General features: G+C 41.9%; 1 protein-coding gene across 3 annotated transcripts in view; it reads right to left on the bottom strand.

Annotated features, from left to right (window-relative positions):
- LOC126213591 (coatomer subunit beta') overlaps positions 1-27304 on the bottom strand; it is a 159182-nt gene that overhangs the window by 97110 nt on the left and 34768 nt on the right. For all 3 annotated transcript variants that reach the window (XM_049941449.1, XM_049941447.1, XM_049941448.1), the window contains exons 4-8: positions 26669-26817; positions 18917-19115; positions 11681-11843; positions 9417-9650; positions 5239-5438 (exon numbers count right to left, since the gene is read on the bottom strand). In XM_049941449.1, the coding sequence (XP_049797406.1) occupies positions 5239-5438; positions 9417-9650; positions 11681-11843; positions 18917-19115; positions 26669-26817 (945 nt within the window). The remainder of the gene's footprint in view (positions 1-5238; positions 5439-9416; positions 9651-11680; positions 11844-18916; positions 19116-26668; positions 26818-27304) is intronic.

Genomic DNA, 27304 nt, shown 5'->3' with positions numbered 1-27304 from the left:
ATCTCTTTAATGATTTGTTCAGCCCCACCCACTCTGTAGTTTTGTATACCCTAATATTGTAAGACAGGTGGTATCTTATAACCTAACTTTCATCCTTCAGCACTGAACTACGTGACATAACGTAGCCCTTCTGATAAAACCCAGCGCAAAATAATAAAACAGTATGTGTTGGGGGCTGGGGATCAATATAGCTCAGAAACACACAAAACTTCCAGTCAAATTCGGTACATAAGTTAGCAGCGGGATAAATAAAACAACGAAATCTCCAGGTTGGAATATAAACAATGTGGGAAAAGATAAATTGCTACTTACTGTAAAGATGAAATGTTAAGTTGTAGACAGGCATAATTAAAATACAGTTACATATAAGCTTAGGGTATACAAGAGGTGTGAGTAGCATCAGGTGTGCTATCACTGAACGACACAGAGCTGCCCAGTGATCATGTGAGATGATGTAATAAGGACCTGACAAAATTTGAAAGGGGCCTCATTGTGGATCTCCATTTAATTAGATGGTCCCAGTCTTGCAATATCTAGATTCACAGGGCATTCGGGTGGGACAGTCACCAATATTGGACTCACGCGAATGTGAGGGCAGCCGTACTCGGCGTCAAAAATTGTGTCCGACCGCAACAAGAGACTATAACTGTACTGTGTAATGCGCACATCGTACCACCTCCACATCTGTGCCTGCTACCTGAGAATGAGTAACGGACTCAGTGCGACATTTTGTCGTCCCACACCGTCAGCCAGATACTGGCAGCAGTCGGACTGCAGAAATACTGTCTCGGGCGTAGGCTGGCGTCGACACCACGACACAAACCGCTGTGTTCGGAGTGCTTCAGTGACGGGGAAGCGCACACTGCCGACGAATGACGTCACATCGTGTTTGGCAGTTCTGAACTACCGCAAATGACCACCGTCAGTTTGGCAGTGACCTGGGGAGTGGCCCCACTCTTCCAATATTTTGGAGAGACGAGACAGTATTACTGCGGCGTCTCGGTGAGGGGAGCCGTCGGGTACGACTTTAGGTCACAACCGGTAGTGATCGAGGGAACTCCCACTGCACTACAGTACACAGAGGACGTCGGGCATCCTCACATGCTGCCTTTCTTGTGAGAGTATTGCAGTGCCACTTTTCGACAGGACAACACTCGTTCACTCTCGTCACGTATCCCTGTGAAAACTGTACGTGGTCAGCAAGATTCCAAGACCTGTCCTCAATAGAACATACGTGGGACCAGCCCCGACATCAACTCCGTCCGAGTGCCAGTATCCAGTATCCGGTATATAGCAAGCCTGTCACGAAAGTCGAGGGGCAGTTCGACTCGGAAAAGGGGCGGGACTAGTTACGACAACCTTCCCTACCTGACCAATGCGTACATCCTGACCGAAGAGAGTACAGTGTCAACCCGCAAAGTTCTTTCTAAATTTGACTGGAGTTCGTAATTACTGCAATGTCACATACACTCCAGCCCATGTTTCATTTCATCTCCTCCTCCCTTTCTCGGCGCTTCACTTGTTTTTCAGGCAGTGTGGGCAAAAAAAATCTATAATCGACGAAATTTTTTTGAAAAGTGTGAAAGTCAGCTGTGTCATAGGAGGAAAGTATGGTGTTTCTGCTACTCAAGAAGAAAACAAAACGCAATGGACAAAGTAAACATTCAGTCTGCGCTGCCTCCTATTACTCAGCAAGGCAAAGCGGCAATAGCAGTAACTAACTCAGTCACGTGACTAGGTACTGTCACACTCAATTTGCAGTTTACGTGATTAATGTTGGGGAGAGTGAGGAAGACAAGGCATTTATTGCGGCAGTGAAGAGGCGACGGGATGCACAGTCAAAATATTAAAGTTACGCCAGAGCACGGTTTGCAAACTATGGAGAGCAGAGTCGAATTCGAGTTTCGAAGAGATGCTACGTGCTCCCAATAAGTATCTCACTGATGACAGGGATAAATGTACTATAAGGCAGCAACTACTGCACAGTTAAGAACAATATGAAGAAATACCAACTTTTTAAAACTACACAGATTCTGTTGTGCAGAATATAACTTCGAAATTAGAAAGAAACCTTGCCCACAAAGTGACAGTGTGCGAGGAGTGTTGTCAAATAAAAGAGCCCTTCGGCATTTAATTATTCTGTGCGCTGGTGGTGACACGGGTGTCTTTGAGGATTCAAATCTCACGCACGACTCAAACAAACAAAATATTGGCCTACCACTCAGGAATGGATCACGAGTCCTTCCTTTATTTATTTATGTACAGAGAATCAAAATTTATCTTTCTTTGACAAAACAAGATAGACAAATGCTGGAATATTTTCTTAATTAACAAAACAAAACTAATTGTCAACAACTGTATTATCCTTTGTGGCAGGTTAATTTGTAAATTATTATACCCATTTCCTCTTCCCAGCAAACATTCTCGTCCACTATCGTTTGAGATGACAAAATGTTTGGTAACTCACATGGGGAGAGGAGGGATCAACTTTTTAAAACCATCTATAAAACGTGAAGGGGCTCGATGGGTGAGCACAGCGACTGACGAAGGTCGAGGCCAGGAGGGTTACGGGAATGTAGGATGTATTGCAGGTAAAGTTCCCATCTGCGCAATTCAGAAAAGCTGGTGTCGGTGGGACGGAACCATATGGCGGAGGCTGTGAAGCAGTCATTCAAATAAAGGATATCATGTTTGGCAGCGTGTTCAGCAACAGGGTAGTCCCTGACAGTAGGGGTGTGTGTGTGTGTGTGTGTGTGTGTGTGTGTGTGTGTGTGTGTGTGTGTGTGTATATTTTTGACTAAGGCCATTGGCCAAAAGCTTTAACTGTGAAAATCTTTTTGTTGTTCCTATCTGCAACCCGGCATCTCTGCTATATGGTGGGTAGTGCCTTTGTTACATTCCATCCTGGATTTTCCATTGTTTTATAATATAAGAAAACAATATGATTGGTGCACTTGCAGCAGAATTACGATACATACACTGTTAACTCATCGTTCCAGTTAAAACTTAACATATTTGTTCAGTAGTTTCTAATCTTCAGATATTTACAGTGTCTGAGAATGTTGTTACAGTAGTAGGATACCAAGGAATAAAGTCTTCAATTCTCACTTTATCAGGCATCTCTAAAGTTATAAGAATAAAATAACAACTTTATAAACTATTTACAAATGTTGATAGGGTTCGACATGATACTACATTCAGTCCCCTACACGTTTTATTTTATTTTATGATATAATGCATCAAAGCCATACATTAAATGCAAATTTTATTTGGTATGACACAATGATGTGTTCAATCTTTCTGTTGTATAATAATGTCCTCATTGTTACACTTTGTCCCGTTAATTTGCTGGCTGAGTCACTGATACCAATGTTACCGCAAGTCTACTTCGTACCCGAGATATTTTATTTTTATTTTTTAAAAAAATAATGCACTTGTCCTATGTAGCACCTGTGGTTACAATTCTAACATCTTTGCATACGCTTTTACGACTGAAAAATGCATGCCGCTTCAGTCTCGATACGTGTTTTGCCCCATTACATACTGTGCGCTGTATGAAGTGCAGTATTACAGTTGGAATTAATATATTATTTATGGCATGATACTTGCAAATAGATGTGATTTGTCATCCATTGGATTAATGATGTCATACTGTAAACACACAACAGTTCAAGAATGCTGAGAAGTACATTGTTTTTGTGGTTATTAACTGTGGCTAGCTTTTGGTCTTTTTCATGGCATATAGATGCCTGAGGATCATTCGTTCCTGACAGAATATGGTTATTTAATAAAGTAACAATACAGCTATGTGCAAACCACCATTTTCCAAAAATTTCTAGAAGGTGTAAATCATCACGTGCTCAAAATAATATACCAGGTGTCTGTCCTAAGAGTCGCCAGGCACATTTTCTCCGGTTGTTTGTCACCTCTGCATCACGAATAACCATTAACTCAAAACTAGTTTTGTGCTGTCTGCGTGAACCAATTGACAGTTGTAAACTTTCAAGTTTATGTTTCTCAACAGGGTCACGTCTGTGATTTTCATCCGTTATCAATTGCAACAATTTCTTAGTCTTACTGGGTTAGTAAAACAGAACAACAACAACGTTATCATCTGGGCTGTTTAGTTCTGCATCAGCAGAAATGGGACCACTTCAGGCTAACAGTACACTACATCATTTGTTGCTAACATTAAAAATCAACAGTGCTGGTAAGCTGTGTTGTTGAACCTCGTGTTTCACTTATTACGCTGCAATTAAGGTGTTCTGGCCAAACAAATCTACGTGAGAATTAATTTGTCTCTGTAGAAATGTGTGCTACTGCTGAGTATTTGCCAATTTCGTAAGTCAGTTTATTTGAATTGAAGAGAACTACATTTTACACACCGTACACATTCACGAAGAGCATGATATGCAGGAAGCATTCCCACGGTCAGCAGCACAGCTAAATTTGCTGCCCGCTAGCCACTACTGCCTCCACATTCGGTAAAACTGGTGCCACTACTCCCTGTCCCACCCTAACGAAATTGTCAAATTAAATCTGCGTGTGACCTCATATACCTAAGCTTCATCCGCAAATGTAAGACATTTTACAAATGTCTGCTTGTGTCTGTGTACGTGCGGATGGATGTGTGTGTGTGTGTGCGCGCGCACGCGAGTGTATACCTGTCCTTTTTGCCCCCTAAGGTAAGTCTGTCCGCTCCCGGGATTGGAATGATTCCTTACCCTCTCCCTTAAAACCCACATCCTTTCGTCTTTCCCTCTCCTCCCCTCTTTCCTGACGAAGCAACCGTTGGTTGCGAAAGCTTGAATTTTGTGTGTATGTTTGTGTGTCTATCGACATGCCAGCGCTTTCGTTTGGTAAGTCACATCACCTTTGTTTTTAGATATATTTTTCCCATGTGGAATGTTTGCCTCTGTTATATTCATATCATTAATGTAAGACATCCGCCGCATTAAGCCGTTACACGACATAAAAACAGAGACCAGTGCCTGTGAATGTAAGATAATCCTGTAATTTTTGAATGTGGAGTTTAGGAAAACAAACCTCGTCTTACAGCAGGGTGAATATGGCAGCTTTGTACGTACTGTACCGTCTCGTTATACACTGCAGTCAAATAAAATGGGCGTTTGGGAGCACAAATGACAACTGGCAGTTGACTACACTAAATCAGAGGGTTTACTGATCATACTGAAGAACAAACTGTGGTTACAGCACCGAGCACAAAGAAACAATTACCTTCGGCTCCAAACTCGGGCTTAAAAGCCTTGCGCTCCTTGAAGTTTTTGAACACTTTGACAGTGGAGCTGCCTTCACGGGTCGCATACTCCGACGAGTCCTGGGCCCACACGAACTCCTGTGCAGAGCCGTACGCCTTGTTGCGGAGCGCCATCGACGTGTAGATGATGTACTCGCCGTCGCCACACACCACCACGAACCTGCGGAGGAAGCAGTCGACGGTCACTACTGTGTCGCCAGCCGGAGTAAGCGGGGATCGAGTTACAAATGCTCTGCCGACAGACTGTCAGTGAAAACTGCTCACGAGTACATTAAACGACACTGCCAGTATCAAATGTTGATACAGAATTAATCTTTAAGTACACAATGTGTGCAAGAAAAACTGAGAGTAGTCAGAAACTTTGAGGTAATAAAGACCATAAATATTTCATAATATCGGTACACCCAACTGGCTAAGAACAATGTAACAAATTATACAGAATGTGAAAAACCAACTCTCAATTTTTTTTTAAAGTATTTATAAATGTTCTTTGTGTTCACCCTTTGTGACAGGGCATACATCTAAAGGATAGTGCGATCCAGCATATCGGGAGAGGCGGTAAGAACAGCTGCTGCAATGAAGTGGTGCAAATGTTTGACGTTCCTTGGCACAGGCGAAACAAATGCTATCCACAATGTAACCCCACAAGTGGAAAAAAATCACGAGATGTCAAATCTGGCGACTGTGGCGGCCACTCGAGGAGCCCCAAGTGAGAGACTGTGACCCAACCTATCTGGCGACGTGGCAAATGTCTCTTTCAGGTGATCTCGTACGGGACTGTAGAAATGTGGAGGGGCGCCACGTACTTCGGAGGTAAAATCTCTACTATCGATTGCGAGTGGTGGCGTGAGCCACAATTACAGTATGTCGAGATAAGTGATACTATTCACTTCTCTCTCATCCACACACTGTTGTTGTACATGACACAACACATTAACTTTCTCAAAATCTCTGACAGGTTTGACAGTTGTGTACGGATTCTTCATTCCCGACATGTGGGTGTTGTGTCAGCTGAATTTTCTAGAAAGATAAAAAATGGCTTCATAACTGAAGGTTAATTTGCCCTGTAAGTCGCTTTTGAGAAGGTCCTGCGTATCGATGCAGAACTGCAGATAGAGCAAATAGTTTCCAGAATGAGATTTTCACTCTGCAATGGAGTGTGCGCTGATATGAAACTTCTTGGCAGATTAAAACTGTGTGCCGGACCGAGACTCGAACTCGGGACCTTTGCCTTTCACGGGCAAGTGCTCTACCGACTGAGCTACCCAAGCACAACTCACGCCCCATCCTCACAGCTTTACTTCCGCCAGTACCTCGTCTCCCACCTTCCAAACTTTACAGAAGTTCTCCTACGAACCGTGCAGGACTAGCGCTCCTGAAAGAAAGGATATTGTGGAGACATGGCTTAGCCACAGCATAGGGAATGAGATTTTCACTCTGCAGCGGAGTGTGCGTTGATATGGAACTTCCTGGCAGATTAAAAATTGTTGTCACAGTTTATGGACTGCAGGAGCTCCAATTTGTATGGCTTCACTCTTCAACACTTACAAAGGACTTTCCACACCATCAGCTCAGGGATGTTCAGTTCTGCACTAGCTCAACAGAGAGACTCGTGGAACCTGCCAACATCACATCATGCCCCTAACACAGTCTAGTGTCTGACAAGACCAGTCGATTAACATTTCGCACTGTACAAGCAACCGACCTGCGCGAATTCCTCGAACCTTTTCGTTATTCTGTTGTAAACTGTCACAGCTCTCCGCAAGCTCACCACTGACAGACAGTGGGCAAATTCTAGCACCCAAAATGCTTTCTCTGCCAGTTACACAGCAGTTTCCAACGACTACACTCAGTGACACCCCTCTCAATGACTTCCCAAAATGACTTGTCAGCACGACTACGGGTTTTTTCGTAATTGTTGTGTAGAAAAAAATCTGGAGCCATTCAAAACCCAAATGAAGTTGTCACATACATTATGAAATGAGGAGATCCCAAACAGATACAGGAAAGAAGAAAAGTCTCCCAGAAACTTTAGTCAAAGGAAGGGGGAGGATAAATACCGATTGAATGAAAGGGGCAGGTTAGTGAATCCCACGACATGACTTTTGGGAATAGTTAACTTGGCAACTGAAATAGAAGTCTATGTAGTGCAGACAAACTAGCACATGTGAAGCAAATTACTGAAGAACTGCGAGTAGTAGGTACAAATACCATATACAGATTTCAATTTTATGAACGTTCCACAACAGCTCAAATGGTTCCGATGGCTCTGAGCACTATGGGACTAAACTTCTGAGGTCATCAGTCCCCTAGAACTTAGAACTACTTAAACCCAACTAACCTAAGGACATCACACACATCCATGCCCGAGGCAGAATTCGAACCTGCGACCGTAATGGTCATGCAGTTCCGGACTGTAGTGCCTAGAACTGCTCGGCCACTCCGGTCTGCTCCACAACAGCTGTCGATCCTTTAAACTATATGGAAATCATCGCCTCAATTGCTGTTAAGGAAGGCAGCTGATCGGTTGCTTGTGTAAATATACAGAAAGTACTCAGCTCACTTCAGCTACATTTTGTTGTTATGTTACAGTTGTATTTGTTATTCAGACTGCACATAAAGCACGGAATAAAGCAAACCAAGCAAAATTTACGGAAGTAAGTAAATTCCACAGAGGAGAATTGACATTGTAATCCTGCCTGAGGCAGCAAAGGAATGTAGACTTTAGACACGGCTGAATGAGGGGACAGGGGGAGGTGATGGACTGTAGTCTAAGTCACGTGACACTAAGAAAACTAATTTAAGAAATGAGAGTGGTACATAAATTTAGGTATTTGGGTAGCAAACTAACTGTTGCCAGCAGAAATAATGAGGCTGTACAATGCTGACTGGCAACAGCAAAAATGCTTTTCTGAAAAAGATAAATCTGTTAGCATGGAATATAATTTGACAATATTACAAAAATGATAGATTGCTACTTACTATACAGCGGACATGATGAGTCACAGACAGGCACAACAAAAAGATTGTTAAGCAAGTTAGCTTTTGGCCAAAAGGCCTTCTTCCGAATTAGATGACCTACACACACACACACACACACACACACACACACACACACACACACAAATGACCACTGTTTCTGGTTGCTGAGGCCAGTATGGCCTTGGCAGGGGTGTGGGGGGGAGGGGGAGGGGGGGGGGGGCAAGCGCACGCACTAATTGTGAGCACGCATCTCTGCTATAAGCTGAGCAGCAACCATCTTTTTCATAATATTGTCATTATTCTGTCCTGGATTTTTAACTGTTGGAATATAAATTTGAATGTTACAAAATCTTCTTTTGAAAGTATTTGTCAGTAGCCTAGCCTTAAGTAAGACTTCGGCAATTTATTGTGCAACATGACTAAAAGAAAGGATCAGTGTTGGAACACATCCTGAAGCAACACACAACACTACGTTCTGGTAGTTGAGGGAAGTGGTGGTGGTGGTGGTGGTGGTGGTGGTTGTGGTTGTAGTTGTGCTGGTGGTGGTGGCGGGGATTGAAAATTGTAGGAGGAGACCATAGCTTGACTACAGTAAGCTGGTTTGAGTTAAAATAATCACAGCACACACAGAGGCATCTAAGCAATTGTTATTCCCCCATTTGTGAATAGATTGGGAAACAACCCTTATATGTGGTACCATCTGCCATGCACCTTGGAGTTGTTTGCACAGTATATATGCAGGTGTACGTGTAGGTTTCAGGAGTTATGTAGATACACTAAGTGGAGAGCTGTAGTCTTCAGACTGGAGACAATGATAAGACAACAACCACTACCACCAACACAACAACAACAAAAATTTTAGATTTCTTCAACAGCTGAAGTCACAGTAGAAATGGAAGGCCACCTTTTGCCCTGCACAGTGCAGTAATTCGACATGGTACGGATTCAACAAATTGTTTGAAGTCCCCTGCAGATACGCTGAGCCACGCTGCATCTATAGGCGTCCATAATTGTGAAAATGTCGCCGGTGCAGGATTTTCTGCACGAACTCAAGATCAACACAAAAACTAGTAGACTTTAGTTTGAGTAGGACCACCACAGATAAAAGCAATTAAGTAACCGATTCTCTCTTATCAGGCAATGCAGACTGCCGCACCTGCCATTGGGGTTGTGGGCGATGGTCTGGGGATAGATGTCGCAGGAGCCGAGGTCCTTGACAGCCAGCGGCAGTCGCTCGCCGTCCTTCACCTCCGAGCCCTCGCCCAGTGCCTTCAGGTTCGCTTGCTGCACCTCCGAGTGGCGCGCCCAGATTATCTTTCCACCGTTGGCATCCATCGACACTGCCGGCTCCTCACGTCCCACTTTCACCATGATGCTGCCTTCGTCATACCTGCCGAATGAGACATTGACTTGAAATGTAACTCCTACAGATAGGACCACTGTAGAAACTATCAAAAATGTTTAATGAAGCAGTCAGTACATCTCTCTCTCTCTCTCTCTCTCTCTCTCTCTCAACCATTTTAATCAATTGGTACATGTCGGGATCTAGATGAGATAAAAGAAAATGCTTTACCTAAACTTTGTAGGTGGTAAAGATGGTCAGACTTTCCTGCTACTGGCCATATGACCTAATATTTGATTCAAGATCTGAAAAGAGTGGGACATTTGATGTACAAAATGATATATTATTCAATGTCATGCCAAGGCTTAGTGAAGGTCAAATAAGCAAAAACGTTTTTATTTCTAGTACGGATTAACAAAGAACAGAGGAGGTATACAGCAAAACACAATGTTACATACAAACTGGAGGGCCATTCCAGGGAATGAGAGGTGAGGGGACTCACTCAGAAAATTTTAAATCAATGATCTACATTTTATTTATATTTACTCTGACTTGTAAATGTCAAAATAACATTACACATTGTGATACATTTATTTTTGCCAATAAACACATTAATTAAAACTTAAAGTTGAAATCTCTCTTCACTCTTTCCAAATCTAACATCAAAAATAAGGATTTCCATGAAACAAAACTCAACCTTCAAATAACCTCTAAGATTGGTAATGATATGTGACTACTTATGCTCCTTCCAATCTGTATCCAACACTGTATATTGCTGTAGCCCTCCTCTTTTCCGAGTACTCCACTAAACTACAGGCCCATGTAATCAACTTCGATATGCAGCAGGATTCTGGAACATATATTGTATTCGAACATTACGCATTAACTCAAAGAGAACAGTGTATTGACGCACAGTCAACTTGGATTCAGAAAACATCAATCTTGTGAACCACAACTAGCTGTTTACTCACATGAAGTGTTGAGTGCCATTGACAAGGGATTTCAAATTGATTCTGTATTTCTAGATTTCCAGAAGGCTTTTGACACTGCGCCACATGAGCAGCTTGAAGTGAAATTGTGTGCTTATAGAATATCTCTCTGTTATGTGACTGGATTCGTGATTTCCTGTCATAGCGCTCACAGAACATAGCAATTTACAGAAAGCCATTGAGTAAAACAGAAGTGATTTCTGGCATTCCCCAGGGTAGTTTTATAGGCCCTTTGCTGTTCCTTATCTATATAAATGATTTATGAGACAATCTGAGCAGCTGTCTTAGGTTGTTTGCAGATTATGCTGTGATTTATTGACTAGTAAAGTAATCAGAAGGCCAAAACAAATTGCAAAACAATTTAGAAAAAGACACTTGTATGGTACAAAAATTGGCAATTGACCCTAAATAACAAGAAGTGTGAGATCATCCACGTGAGTGCTAAAAGGAATTTGTTAAACTTCGATTATACAATAAATATGTCAAATCTAAAGGTCATAAATTCAACTAAATACCTCGGAATTATGAACAACTTGAATATGAAGAAACACAGAGAAAGCAGGACACTTAGAAAATGTAACAGATCTACTAAAGAGACTGCCTACACTATGCTTGTCTGCCCTCTTTTAGAATACTGCTGCACGGTGTGGGATCCTTACCAGACAGGACTGACGGAGTACATCGAGAAAGTTCAAAGAAAGGCAGCACATTTTGCATTATCACAAAATACAAAAGAGAGAGAGAGAGAGAGAGAGAGAGAGAGAGAGAGAGAGAGAGAGAGAGAGCACTCAAATGATACAGTATTTGGGGTGGACATTATTAAAACAAAAGCATTTATCGTTGAGGCCGAATCTTCTTATGAACTTTCTCCTCCAAATGCGAAAATATTTTGTTGATGCCGACTTACATACAGAGAAATACATTACATACGATCAGAATCTCTTTGGGTTTTCTGCCACGTTTCGAGACAAAGTTTCAATGTGGAAACTATTATAAGCATCTCACATTGAGTCTACACTAGAACTGATTTAAAAGGCTGCACTGACATAGCTTTCTGTGCAATGTTTCCTCCAAACAGACAACACTCACCCCAGAGCGACGTTGTTGGAGCCCCGCATGCAGGCGATGGTCCAGACCCTCTCGAGGCCGTAGTTGAGCGACGACTCGAGGCGGTACGTGCCGGCGTGCCAGATGCGCACCGTCCCATCCTCTGACCCCGTCAGCACAATCGGCAGCTCGGGGTGGAAGCACACTGCGACAGCAAGTTAGAGGTGTATATCTCTGAATATTTCTGCCGAGTTCTGTGGCACAGTGAGAGCTGAAGCTACTCAATCACAGACAGAGTGGCAAAACCAACATAAAGGAGTTTAACAAAAAACCAATCAAAAACCTGAAGACAATTTTTGCGTAATAATATAAACAAATAAACAACAGATTTGGTGGTACATAACTCACCAGGATATATACATCCTGACAATAGACTCTTTGGCTTCACAGCTATGTACAATCGAATCTGGCTCTATGCAACCTATTTAAATAAAAATCAATTGCCACATGTATGAAAGATCATCACTTGAGAGAGACTTGACTGATCTGACTGATTTTGTTGTTGTTGCTGTGTTCTTAATTGTCGGGCATGTTTTGTATGACAGAAATTTTTTTTAAAATCCACCCAAAGAGTCAGAAATTTGGTTGGTATTCCTGTATGAAAATCCCAATGAAAGAAACGGGATAGCTGGTTTGACTGTACTGCTGTCATGTTTTCGTAAAAAAAAAAAAAAAAAAAGTTACCTTCAGTTTGACAGTTCTGCTGCTGCAGGTTTTCTTAACAGCAACAACAAATTCTGCATTGAATATTGATATTTTGTGAGAAAGAATATAACTGCAAGGGATACTTCAGTGTGTTATTAGTGGTGTGTTGCAAAGACTGTATTGATGTTAGTTCATGCTATTTTGGCTTGTTGCAAACATTGATTTGTTTTCAGTTTGCGGTTTATTTCTACAGAAAAATGCGATCAGTGAGGTGTCGAAATATCGGTCGGCATACGCGCAGTGTAAGCCAACTACACGAACATCGAGTCAGTGAGACTAGTGAAGGCTACAGACAGTGTTTGGAGTCAAACTGAGTAAGAACTATACTGTAAAATTAACACTTTCTGTTGAAACAGTTGCGAGAAAGAACATGGTAAGCTGTGCTGTAAAAATGTGTGGTTTTGTTTTCCTTTTTGCAGTCATTTTTAACAGAAAACAGGACAGTTGCATTTATGACTAACTTTACAATCCTACTTGTTCGTAGATTAAAACCACTTGAAATACAGTCATAAAAGCCACTATCCTCACAGATCCAGCAGTGGGAAAGATTTCTCTAATTCCCCATGTACTAATGATTCCAACTGATTTATCAATTCATTTTGACTTTATTCCCAATCAAGGTTCCATCTGCAATCACAGTAAATAAAGTCAAGGGGGGGGGGGGGGGGGGTGACGACAGAGAGGGGACAAGGAAATGGACATAAAGAATGGATGGGAAGGTGGATATGGACAGAAAGATGAGGAAGAAGGAGATGGATAGAAAGAGTGTGGGATATGTGATGTACATGGAGAGGGAGGGGGAGGGGGCGGAAGAAGATGAACAAAGGGAGGAAGAAGAGGAGAGGGATAGACAGAAAGGGGAAAAGGTGAGTAGACTCCCATACATATTTAACAATTGTGAAGCATTGTCAGGTTTGCTAGTTTATTAATATTTATGTTTTGTATACAGGACGAAATTGTTGAAGAAAAAGTAGTTTAGTAGAAAGATGATACTTATTTTGATGTTATTTGTGTTCCAGATGCTACTGTGCACTGCAGAGATGACAGTGTGCAACTGTCGGGTCAAGTAGTGTGCATTAGGCAACATGTCATAAGGCTGAACCACTGCTAATTTGAGTCCAAAAAGCCCTAAAAAAATTGCTTTGCAGCTTTCTACTCTGTGATTAAAAACTTCAGAACTGTAGTATAATAAGTATTGACTGGAGAAATGTGATGCCCTAGGAAAATATGTAACTCTGACAATAGTTACTGCAAAGTGATCTGAAATGGAAAACGCACAAAATGTCAGTAATTAGAAAGGAGAGTTGTCGACTTCAATTTATTGGGAGAATATTAGAAAAGTGTAGACCATCTATAAAGGAGAAGGCATATGGAACACTAGTGCGATTCATTCTTCAGTTCTGTTCAAGTTGTTGGAATCCCGACCACGTCAGATTAAAGGAAGACATCAAAGCAATTCAGAGACACGATTCTCAGATTTGTTATCGGAACATTTGATCGAAACAAATTACCGAGATGCTTAGCGAACTCAAATAGGAGACCTCGGAACGACAATGACGTTCTTTTCCTGAAACACTATTGAAAAAATTTAAGAAACTGTCATTTGCAGCTGACTGCAGAACAAATCTATCACTGCCAACCTACAAAATAAGAGTAATTTGGGACCCGTATGGAAGCATATACACAAGTCGTTTTTCTGTCACTTGATTTGTAAGCAAAACAGGGAAGGGAACGACTAGCAGTAGTAGAAGGTACCCTCTGCCATGCACAGTGTGGAGGTTTGCAGAATACATATGTAAACACACCGGGTGGTTATAAACTGTGTTCCGGGTGCTGCAGGGTGGGCCGTACAAGTCGCAGGTCACTGAAATATCATATGTACATTCATTAATCGTTGCGCTCCCGGAGTACGCTGAAAAAATAATAGTTCCACTTCCTGTCACCAGGTGAAAATATGATACTGTAAGCAATCACAATGTGGTGTGGGTGCACAAAAAGGGGAGGAAGAATCAAGCACATTATAGTGGTGGTTCTGCCACATTTATTAGTTTAGGGTCAAAAGTTGCATGTGTGCAACACGGTCTCCCAACTCAACAAGACGCCGACTCTCTAACACGATACAGTCGACTGTTATTCACAGTGTTTCAATTGTAATCCCAGTGATATGTCGCCGTACGTTATCCTTCAGATCGTACACACTCTTTCCAATATTCCCACAACCAGAAGTCACGCGGGTTTCGGTCTGCGGATCTGAAAAACCACACATCTCGAAATTGATGTAGTGACTATCGAAGGTTCCTCAAAGCGAGTCTTTTGCCTGATACGTGACATACTGTCGTCACCCCATTATGCATGAAAATGGTGGTGTGGACACAGCTGTGTTGTTGCAAAGCTGGAATCACGTGTCGTACAAGGAGTTCCTCGTGATGCATACATGTCACTGTTCACTTAACAGTCCCATCAGAGGTGACCCCCTCGAAAAAATTAGGACAAAAAATTAAGGAGCACGTGAAACCATACCACACAGTAATATAAGTCTAGTGCTGTGGATGTTCCTGCAAGACATGCGGCAGAGTAGAATCCCGCAGCGACACTTCTGGAAATTCACGGCACCGTGCAGAATAAAATGTGCCTCGTTTGCCCAAAGAATATTCCCAACGACACGTCATCCGTTTCCAAAAAATTAAGGACAACATCACAACATTGTAGTCTACATCGGGGCTTCATTTGTCGCACATTCTGATTCTTGTGGTGACAGCAGTGTAAAATGCACCACAAAATCTCTGAAATTGTTAACCAGGGGAGAGACAATTACCTTGACACAGCTCAAGCACTAGCTCCAGAATATAAGGCATGTGGTGCATGGTCAGCTGAAGTTGAAGCGACTTCGTAAGCAACCGCAGTCGGAGTAGCCCCTCCCCCTCTCCCTGCTGCACCATCTAATTCACCCGCGTCTTCAAATTTCCGTATCATATTCTTTAGCCCATTTATTGACAAGGAGCCTCTTCGCAACTGGTACTGCTGCAATATTCCCACAGTGCAGTGCTGCTATTGCTGCTGTTCTTATAAAATAACTTTACCAGCAGTGCACATTCTATCTTCTCAGTAGCCATTGTGTCTCACATGGAAAACTTCAACTTCTTATCCCTTTACACCAACAATCACTTCAAGAAACTTACACGCATCGCCAAGTGAGAAACAGTATACTGATGTCAAAACAGGAAACATTTCTCATTATGATTGATTACAGTGCTATATTCTAAAGGTGGCAGGGATAAAATACAGGGAGCGAAAGGCTATTTACAGTTTCTACAGAAACCAGATGGCAGTTATAAGAGTCGAGGGGCACAAAAGGGAAGCAGTGGTCGGGAAGGGAGTGAGACAGGGTTGTAGCCTCTCCCCGATGTTATTCAATCTGTATATTGAGCAAGCAGTAAAGGAAACGAAAGAAAAATTTGGAGTAGGTATTAAAATCTAGGGAGAAGAAATAAATACTTTGAGGTTCGCCGATGACATTGTAATTCTGTCAGAGACAGCAAAGGACTTGGAAGCGCAGTTGAATGGAATGGACAGTGTCTTGAAAGGAGGATATAAGATGAACATCAACAAAACCAAAACGAGGATAATGGAATGTAGTTTAATTAAGTCGGGTGATGCTGAAGGAATTAGATTAGGAAATGAGACAGTTAAAGTAGTAAAGGAGTTTTGCTATTTGGGGAGCAAAATAACTGACGATGGTCGAAGTAGAGAGGATATAAAATGTAGACTGGCAATGGCGAGGAAAGCGTTTCTGAAGAAGAGAAATTTGTTAACATTGAGTATAGATTTAACCGTCAGGAAGTCGTTTCTGAAAGTATTTGTATGGAGTGTAGCCATGTATGGAAGTGAAACATGGACGATAAATAGTTTAGACAAGAAGAGAATAGAAGCTTTCGAAATGTGGTGCTACAGAAGAATGTTGAAGATTAGGTGGGTAGATCACGTAACTAATGAGGAGGTATTGAATAGGATTGGAGAGAAGAGAAGTTTGTGGCACAACTTGACTAGGAGAAGGGATCGGTTGGTAGGACATGTTCTGAGGCATCAAGGGACCACCAATTTAGTATTGGAGGGCAGCGTGGAGGGTAAAAATCGTAGAGGGAGACCAAGAGATGAATACACTAAGCAGATTCAGAAGGATGTAGGTTGCAGTAGGTACTGGGAGATGAAGAAGCTTGCACAGGATAGATTATCATGGAGAGCTGCATCAAACCAGTCTCAGGACTGAAGACCACAACGAACAACAACATTTTCACCTGGTGGTAGCAAGTGTAACTTTCTTCTTCTTCTTCTTCTTCTTCTTCTTCCCCCCCCCCCTCCCCCACACACACACACACTCCAGCAAACTCTGCGAGCTCACAAATTAATGAACATACCTATGACATTTCAGCATACTGAGAGGTACGCAGCCAGCCCTGCAGTACTCAACACACTGTCAGTTTAATTATAAACACCAGGAAAACTAGCGGGAGAAAAAACTGTACAAACAAGCCACCTTAAAACACATTATGAAACTATTGATAATTCAAGGAATAGGTCTGTCGTGTCACAAAATATTTCTCTTACTGGTCTTCTCAAATAAAAAGCAGGTTTGCAAGTGAACTAACATCTGCTATCCCATCAAAAAATAACCTGTTAAAACACAACAATCCCCCTGTCTGCGGTCAAGCCATGACCCCAAAATATCCTTTCACCCTTAAGCCCTAGTCCTGCAAGTTGTGCAGGAGTACTTCTGTGAAATTTGGAATGTATGAGGTGAAGTACTGGCAAAAGTAAAGCTCTGAGGACAGGTTGTAAGTCACACTTTGAGATCAGCAAAGGTCTCAATGTGTTGTTTTTGCTCACTTTAGCATCATCCACGAGTATTACGCATTTCTGTATTGAATGACCATACGTGAGAGGCATGGAATTCCAGCCCACAAACTGAATACAGCATCTGTAGGACACAATGCATGTGTGCATAAACGCATACTTGTATCCATCATTCTGGAAGTTACACTGGTCAGTAGTGTACCAGCATTTCACATTTGGCTTATGTCGCACTTATATTAACCGATGCTCTTGAAATCTTATTCATTATATATATCACCTACACAAATGTATTCTTGAAATTTCGTTACTCTATTTTTTGGTGTTGCGTTTTTTTTTTTTTTTTCTTTTTTTTTTTTTCCCCAGCGTACATTCCTGCACCAGTAACCCAGAAAGATGTAACGTATGAAAGAATGACTAGTTTTCAAAATATTAAAAGTCTGGTAAACAGAATGCTGGAAAAGGAATACAAGTCAAAAATGTGTAAAAATTACAGAATCAATTTAATGGGCAAATAAATCTACTTGTATCTCAACTGTCTAGAAAAATTCATCTCTGGTTGATACACTAACAATGAAGGAGTAGAGAACAAAAGTCTCACTGGAGACCAGATACAGCAACAAAAACTAACATTCTGAGGCTGTTATCTTATGTTGTCGTCCAAATTGTAAAATTATCTGGACGCTAATAACAAATATTTCCTGCAAGAACATTTGTACAGAAACAGCTCACACTAATAATTACTAATTAAAAGTATTTTATACAGGCTGTCCCAAGAGGAATGGTCAGTATTCGAGAACACTCATTCAATGCAAAAATGCCTAGTAAACATAGACTCTAAAAGACATACCTTATGAGCTACAAGCACTCATTTAGTGTAACAGATGTGTTTCACAATAGCGAAGATGAACAAGTGGTCAAAGTTCTAAGGTATGCACATTAGGGGCTGTGTTTACTAACATTTTTTTCTCGTTTTGGTCCAGACTATCACCTCGCAAAATATGGAACGCAAATGGCTTTCCTTAGAACAGATTTGTTTCACAGTATTGAAGATGAAGTGCTTACAGAATCTTAATGTTACGCATTTCAGGGTCCATATTTACTAGTATTTATTGCGTATGTGGTGTCTGTTCTTTCAGACAGATCCGAAAGAACAGACACCACATATATACTTAATTAAGGCGAGGACGGTCGATGATGTCTTCAATGTAGATTCACACCAGGCTCGAACTTTTACGGGAATTGGTGAAATACCACGAGTAATAGCGAAATGTGCAAGGGGGACTACATTCGTAGTGTGGGGGCAAGTTGAGAATTTGGGTCTGACAGGAGGTGTGCTAGGTTAGTCTGAGCAACTGCAATGACCACTGTGTCCTGATGGCTCAGTGGTCACAGCATCTGCCTAGTAAGCAAGTGATCCACTTTGAATCTCAGTTTGGCATAAATTTTGAAGTTTCACCAACGATTTAAATCGACAACTACTCACAACCAATGTCTGTAATTCCTTTCTGTCTTTAGTCTTTTTTGCTTCAAATGACTGTTCCCGCCATATTCCTCAACACTGACAATTCCTCCTACAACACTCTGTATACAGAAGAAACACATTTGCTATCACCAGCACACGGCCACATAAAATGAGCGTATATCGGCACTGCGTATTTATACCTGCGGAGATATTCTGCGCGTGGCCCTCGAGCGTCTGCACGCACGTCTTGTTCTGGTAGTCCCACACCTTCACCAGGCGGTCGTCTGCACCCGATATCAGGTACGGCTTGTCCCCGCCGTGGTAGTAGTCCACGCAGTTGACGCCCTTCTCGTGGCCGTCCAGTGTGAAGTTGGGGGTGGGGGAGCCCAGTTGCCACACCTGCGGGTAGAGGGCACAGTATTCAGGTGAGAGGAAGCGGTACGGCAGAGGTAGAGACTTGTCGGCAGTAACAGTGATATAAACTAGAACAGTACAGATTTGTTAACGAAGTTGAGGCATCGAGTTGTGGGAAGGCACATTGGTAAGACCGAAAACACTGCAAGCTTTCAGAATACAACCTCATTCAGCCTAACTAATATAGAATACATCGTGCGAGGACTGCTCAAATAATGCCCCACATTCCTCCTCCCCCTTCCCCCCTCCCAGCTGACAACAATGTTACAAATGTGAAATGTTAGGTACAAATTCTCTGTAGCTTTCTGCGAGTGCATGTAATATTTTCATTTCCTCCAGCAGACAGGGTAGCTGCAGCAATGTTTCAAAATGGCATCTGTAAAGGACGTACAATGTAAGCAGTCAAATTTCTCACTGTAGAGAGAGACTCTGTAGGGAATACCACATTTACCAAGTGCGAAATTCTGAGAGAAAGAAGGGTAAAGTATAGGGAAAGATGGGTAATATACAATATGTGCAAGTGCCAAGAGGGAACACCAAGAGTGGAAGAACAAGAACGAAGTGCTCGGATCAAAGCGGGTGTAACACAGGGAAGTAATCTTTCACTAAATCCATTGAATCTGTAACAGGCATTCAAAATAAATGAGCCAGAGGCATAATTACAGAAACCAGTACCTGTAGGTTAGAATTATTAAACCTGGCTGTTGACACACTTGTCCCACTATGACACAAAGTGGTGAATGGCTGTCTCATAACATTCATGGGTCTGCGATGTTAACCAGTTCTGCACGTACAACTGGATGTCGTCATCCGAGATGAATTTTGAAGGTTATGCTGACATTCTTCTTTGACCGAGATGGCCCCCTTCTGATTCACTTCCTGCAGCACTGGACAACAGCGAATGCTCAGCGTTACTCACAAACCTCGACCACCCTTCGCCAAGCGATCAAATCAAAACAACCGGGCATTCTGACCCGTGTGGTCGTTCTGCTACACGACAATGCAAAGCCTCATACAGCCGACACAGTCGCGGTACTCCTGCAGAAATTGAAATGGAAGGTTCTAGGCCTCCCTCCGTACAGTCTGGACCTCTCTCCCTGTGATTACGCCATTTTTTGTGCCCTTAAAAAAGCGCTGAGGGGCAAAAGATTCACCTTGGCCAAAAATGTCCAGCTGTAGGTGTGGAACTGATTAACATCGCAGCCCCGGGAATTTTATGAGACAGCCATTCACCGCCTTGTGTCACAGTGGGACAAGCGTCTCAACAGCCGGGGTCAATACTTTTAACATACAGGTACTGGTTTTTGTAATTATGATTCCGGCTCATTTCTTTTTTAATGCCCCTTATATACATTGACGAAGCCGTGACAAAAATAAAAGAAAGGTCCAGGAGTGGAATTAAAATTCGATGTGAAAGGATAGCAATGATAATATTCACTGATGACATTCCTAACACTGGTGAAAGTAAAGAAAAAAATTACAGGGTCTAATTAATGGGATGAACTGTCTAATGAGTACAGAATAGGCACTGAGAGTAAACTGAAGAAAGACGAAAGTAGTCAGATTTAGCAGAAATGAGAACAACGAGAAACTTAACGCCAGCACTGGTGATCGTAAATTAGACAAAGTTAAGGAATTCTGCTACCTAGGCAGCAAAATAAGCAATTACAGACAGAGCAAGGAGGACATCAAAATCAGACCAGCACTGGTAAAAATGGCATTCATGGCCAGGAGAAGCCTACTAGTATCAAACATAGGCCTTAATTGAGGAAGAAATTTCTGAAAATGCACACCTGGAGCACAACATTGTACGGTAGTGAAACACTGACTGTGGGAAAACCGGAACAGGAGAAAATAGAAGCATCTGAGATCTGGTGCAACAGAAGAGTGTCGTGGTAAGCTACGCAATGAGGAGGTTCTCCACAGGATCAACAAGGACAGGAATATATGGAAAACACTGATGAGAAGAAGGGAGAGGGTGGTAGGACATCTGTTAAGATATCATGGAGTAATTTCTATGGCACTAGATGGGGTCGTAGAAGGCAAAACCTGTAGGAGGAGGACAGAGACTGGAATACATCCAGCACATATTGGAAGATGTACTCTCAGATGAACAGGTTAACACAGGAGTGGAATTTGTGGCAGGCTGCATCAAACCAGTCAAAAGACAGATGACTCAAAAGACAAGATGAGGGTTTTTTCTCAATTCGTCATTTGAAAACTACAGGGGTATTTACATATTAAACTATTGCTACTGACATTAACATTTTTACATTTTTAATATAGTATATAGTGGTCAGCATTCATTTACAGATGTAGCTTTGGATACTGACGTCACTTGCAGATTTATTTTGAAGACTTCATAAGGGCAGGTCTATGCAAATCATACTCACCTCAAAATTTCCCAATACACTGAACCGTTCGATACAGTATCTTTGTTGCTCGAACAATCAGAAAATATCCTGACTTGCCCGGTGCTAGTGTGAGAGAGGGGCAAAAAGCTATGAAGTAGCCACTACAAAAATCTATTGCTCTGCTTAGAATTTGACAATTTTGTGAAACACAGGAGGAAAGAGCATACTCTAAACAGGATATTGTGCGTTGCTCAACAACAAGAGAGTTGTGACCTCGATGCCTGTTTCACCATCCGTACCACCTGGATTCTTCCCCCAGACACCAGTTCGTCAGACTACCGCAGGTGGGAACTGGCGCTACAACACGTCCTCAGTTCTCGCCCACCACTTCGCCTTAATTTACGTTAATTTGTTCCGTGTCAATATTTCTTCACAGTAACATCTCCTTTCTTCACTCAATTTTAGTTTTCTACAGCTTTCATTTTCTGACCTGTCTATTTTTCTCCACCCCCCTTCCATCTCTACCACATAAAATGCACTTGGTTTATCGATTTTATTAACTCGTGTACTATATTTCAGCAGTAATCTCTGTCTTCCATATTCTCCTATCTTACACCTTTAAGCTCTCAGGTTTTCAAATCTCGTCCAGTGCAGTTCCCAACATTCTGTCTTTCCTTCTCATCCCATCCTGTACTTCTCCCCCGATCTGGGTATCTGGGCGACTATTCTGAACTCTACCCATTTTTCTGAAGCACTCTAGTTCCTTTCCCTTCACCCCTTTTCCTTCCCTTCAATCCTCCTGCCAGAAGGAGCCATTGTCTCTGAAAGCTTGCACTTTTATTTTATTTTATTTATTTTTACGTGTGTGTTCTCCTGATGAGTAGATTTTTTATCTATTCAATTGCATTATACTGGCTGTAATTATTGCGAGAATAAATTGTAGCAGCGAGACCCACCATGGGAATAGTACAAACAGGTGTCAATAGATCGCAGGACAAGTGAAAGTTCACAAATCGGACTGGATCGTGATAGTGATCTTTTAATTGTGTATTAGTTGCTGCTGTTACATATGTCTTGCGCCCTAATAGATACTGCAGCACGTGTTCCTCAGTTGCTGAAGCACAGCACTACAAATGGGTTGGGTAGTGACACAAGCTTGGCCGCGAACTAGAGCAGTGTGGGGAGTGGAGTAGTGAGCACGCAGCATATCACATCACACTGCCAACCACGGGAATGTATACCGCATACTTTGGTTTTTTAGGAAAATCTACCATCTTTAAACTGCAGTTTTTCTGAGTCCATTTGTAGTAGGATTTGAACTGACTTTAAAACTGGACACTCAAAAAGAGGAGACGGTAAAGGTATAGACAGAGGATAGCGGCGGTTGGGGTCGTTTGGGGGAGGGGACCAACCGGCGAGGCCATCCGTCTCGGCATATTAGGAAAGGACGGTAAAGGAAGTTGGCCGTGCCCTTTCGAAGGTACTGTCCCAGCATTTACCTGGAGTTATTTAGGGAAACCTAAATCGGGATGGCCGGATGCAGGATTGAACCGTCATCCTCCCAAAAGCGAGTCCCGTGTGCAGTACTCTGTGCTACAAATGTTGTCGATGTTCACTGTGACGTATAACAGGAATAAAACGGGGTGTGGCGACTGTCGACTTTGCAAAGTCAATGAGAGAACATCAGGCAGACGACACGTTTGGAAGCAAGCAACATTGTAACATTTTAACATTCTCACGTCAGTATAGAAGGGAAATCCGATATGTATTCTGATAAAACCAGCTGTGTTCTCAGTTGCCACGGTAAACCCAACCTCAGAAATAGCAACATATTCAAAAGGAACAGCCAGATATTTGTTAGAATTTAGTTTCACAGCTGTCCTGTCAGGATGATACCACATATGACAGGCTAAGTGGACAAAAAAAGGCAATGAAGATAAAAAATAATGTAAACAGTTCCTTTTGTTATCAAAATGTAGACTATCAATAAATGGCGCAAGTTCAGAGTAGGTGTAATGTTAACTTTTTAGGCAGATTCTTTTCTGCCAATGAAACAGTCTGTAGTTCCGATTGGTCAGAATTTGTTAAAAATAAATTTTTCTCACGAACTCTATGGAAAAGAGGGGTGGGGGTCATCTTATAGTCGGGTAAATCCAGTATTCACAAACATTTGTGTGAGGTCTGATGAAAATCTGCATTTGACAGGAGTGCAGTCGGTGGCTGGGCACAGGGGGTGAGCCCATCAGGTGGTGGTTTGGTGGAGCTTCAAAATTAGCAGTGAGTGGAAAGACTATCGATGGCATCATACCTGAAACACTAATGTGCCATTCTTCTCATTTGTGAAGATAAACACATTATGGCTTGGCAGCTTGTGCTGCTGCAGGGGATGTTTTGGTCTGACACGATGTTGGGTAGTACCACCAAACCCACCCTATGGCCTTGAACTGGCTCCATAGGATTACTACTTGTTTCGGCCATTGAGGCAAAATCGTGAGATTTTTAAGTGTTGTGAATGAATGTTAAACAACGTAAGGACCTTTTTCTCTACAGCACAAAGAAGTGTATAATAAATTCAGTGTGTAATATTATAAATGTTTCTGATTTCCAGAAAATTTTCAAATCTTTTTTTAAATTATTATTCATGTTTTAAATGCTGAGGGGTGAAAAATCATGGATTTTTCCGGATTTCCAGGTTAAAAATACACTTTTTTTCCTGGGTGAAAATACACTACAACTTGCATGAAAGTGCGTTTTTTCCTCCCTGGTGAGTGACTATATACCTCCCCTAGGAACTGTAGAACTTGAATTCTTTGAATGGTAAATGTTTTACACACCAGTGTAGAACCTCATGACACTAAACGAAATGCAACCATTTGAAAAACAACACATTTTGGAAGGAGTTTCAGCGTGTGGCAACATGTAAGAAAATATGCACTGTATTAGGGAACCGTAAATATGAATTCCACTAAAGACAGCACAGTAGCTTCCGAAGGACTGAAATCTAGATTCTGACACACTTTTGTCAGTCAATCACAACAAAGGATACATAATGTAGTCAGATAACAACAACATCGCTGTTAAGCAACATGAACCTACAAATGGTAAAGTGAATAGTCAAACTACTGCACAAAAATTACAGATATAAGAAAAGCTAAACTGTCGCATAAAATGTAAGTCGTAAAAAAACTTCAAAAATGGAGTGTTACAACTCTGTTCTGAGCCACAGTTTTGCAATGGCCACTCATTTGGGTGGACAGCTGATTGGTGGTCAATGCACAATCTTTTCAGCAGGCACAATATAAACTGACTGAAGTGTTACACAGTCTTTTCTCAAAGTATCTGTCTGCAGTATAGCTTTAGACAGAAATGAAATGATGATGGTAAACAGCAGAGACAAAAAGAGAACAGAAGCTTTCGAAATACAATGTCACAGAAGAATGCTGAATATTAGGTGGGTAGATTGAGTCTAATGAATGGGGGATGGTAGATTGAATTTTGGAGAAAATACATTTCTTGAGGGAAGCCATTGTCCTGTTTATGTTATCCTTATTTTCTGTTTTACTTATTTATTTGTTTGTTTGTTTATGTTTTTAAATAGACATTATTTTGAGCCTTTTTGCTATTGGGTAATTTTAACCCTTTGGGAATTTTCAGGCTACCTGTTAGTGAAACAGATAACAAATAGCCACTTCACGTAGAGAAAAAATTAACTCAAAAATGTACATAAAAACTTTTTAGACATCTTCGCCACAGTGAAAAAACTGTAATCACATACCTTAAATTCCACAATAAAACATGCAGAAGAGATGCAGGAGGTACCTTCAACACTTGCCCTTCCAAGCTAAAGTTTTGGTGCTCCCTTATATTGCAGTTGGGGCAGGTGTGTGATGATATGGGGGGAGGAGAGGGGGGGGGGGGGGTTGACCAAGAGGTGTGGGGATACTTTAAGAACTACCATTTGACACCAAAAACATTTTCCTTACAGATTCGAAAAACTGTCACTTGCACTGGAGTGCCAGTTTCTCGACTCTAAACAGGTATGAAGGTCATTCGTGTGCGGGAGGGATGGAGGCTAATACTGCTTAACACTAGCGACCAATCTGAACACAACTTGGATCACAGCATTGCATTCAAAGGACCACAACTGCCTATATATCATGCTGTGATGTTTCAAAATGCACAAGCCACCTATCACGCGAAAACTGGACCACTTTTAAATGAGAAGAAGTACAGACACCTCACTATCTCTCCCTTTACAGGTGCGGGCCTCTGTTGTCAGTTTACAGAATCACTTTGATGTAAGAAGTAGCAAATCCAACAGCTGCTGTCCGGACTGACCCAGTCACTGCGTGCTTACATTCTCGTGAAATTTGGGTGTGCACTTGTCAAGTATTGCTTTTTTCTGTTTGCTATAATTTCACTACAAACACGTCACATTCTGTTGAGCGAGCAAAAGATTTTGGAGGCTCTAGAGGAAGAACTGAATGATTCCGAAAAGGAGGGAGAAATACCTGACAGGGAACAGTATGTAGAAATTGTTCCTAGTGCAACTATCAATACACCCCCCCCCCCCCTCCCAAACAGGCAATCAAATTTGTGAACCCAAAGTGTCTGCATATAGTGTTATTCCCTGTGAAGATGTGCAAAAATTTTGTAAATGATTGTGTGTTGTGTAACAGAGGTGAGATGTTGGTAACAGCCCAACATTCATCTAGTCAAATGTGGGAAACCACCTAAAAAAACACATCCAGGCATGTTAGTCCCGCATTGTTCATCTGCTGGGTGGATTCAATCTGGGGCCAGTGCACTTCCCCCAATCCAAGACGCTGTGTGCTAACAAGTGCAGCTGCCCAGGCGGATTTACCCTTTCTGTTATCGCTATTGTAAGATTCGCGATCTATCACAGAACTAAAATACAGATGAAAAATAAACCTCGGAGTTTTGTCTTTTTTAGCATGCATTGCCATTTTGAGGTATCTCAAAGATGTACCAATAACATTTTAACTAATGGAACAAATTGCCGATTTTCTTGATCCAAATTGTTCTGGCAGGCCGGTCCTCGAAGTATTAACAACAGACCGAGAGCAAGGGTTTCTTCTGTCGACACAATCGTAAAGCGGCACACACTGCGATAGAGAAATTGTGTAGTGTGATCGTGACCGACCTCACGTGTGTGTGACTCACCTTGACAGTCCTGTCCAGGGAGGCACTAGCGAAGGTGTTGTTGTCCTTGGGGTTGATGACAATCTGCATCACATAGTGGGTGTGGCCCTCAAACACCTGCTGGCACGCCCACTGCCGCTCCCAGTTCCACAGCTTGATCATCATGTCATCTGAAACAAGCCCGTGTCTGCTTCTAAACTCTCCTGTTATTTATAGAAGGTATTTCAGGAAGAATACTAAACATTTTAAGAGTTGTTAGTACAGACAAACAGAAATAAAATGTTTCATATAAGGTGTTTTCAGTTTCTATCGGTTACAGAGACATGATGCACACATTATATCACGGCACTCAGCTGTGGGTGTAAACAAATAAGAATGTAAAGCATTTGAGGGATGAGAAGCAGTGCAGGAGAACAAGCCCCACCTAAACCTTGCAGGACTGGCAGCCTATATTCGTGTTTTGTGGTTCTACAAAAGCAGAATTGACACGAAGCTCATACAGATTGCAGATCCCTTCTGGTATAGAGTCACATTTGAACCCTGTGATGGGGCAGGATTAGTCTCTCCATTTCAAAATAAGAAAAGGAAGCAACAAGCAAAGTGGAGTACACATAACATCCAGCAACAGCTATGGCGTAATTGTTTGCTGAGGTTTGC

The sequence above is a fragment of the Schistocerca nitens genome, chromosome 11, assembly GCF_023898315.1.
Source record: "Schistocerca nitens isolate TAMUIC-IGC-003100 chromosome 11, iqSchNite1.1, whole genome shotgun sequence".
Taxonomy (NCBI): Eukaryota; Metazoa; Arthropoda; class Insecta; order Orthoptera; family Acrididae; genus Schistocerca; species Schistocerca nitens.
This window is presented reverse-complemented; position numbering and strand designations above follow the sequence as displayed.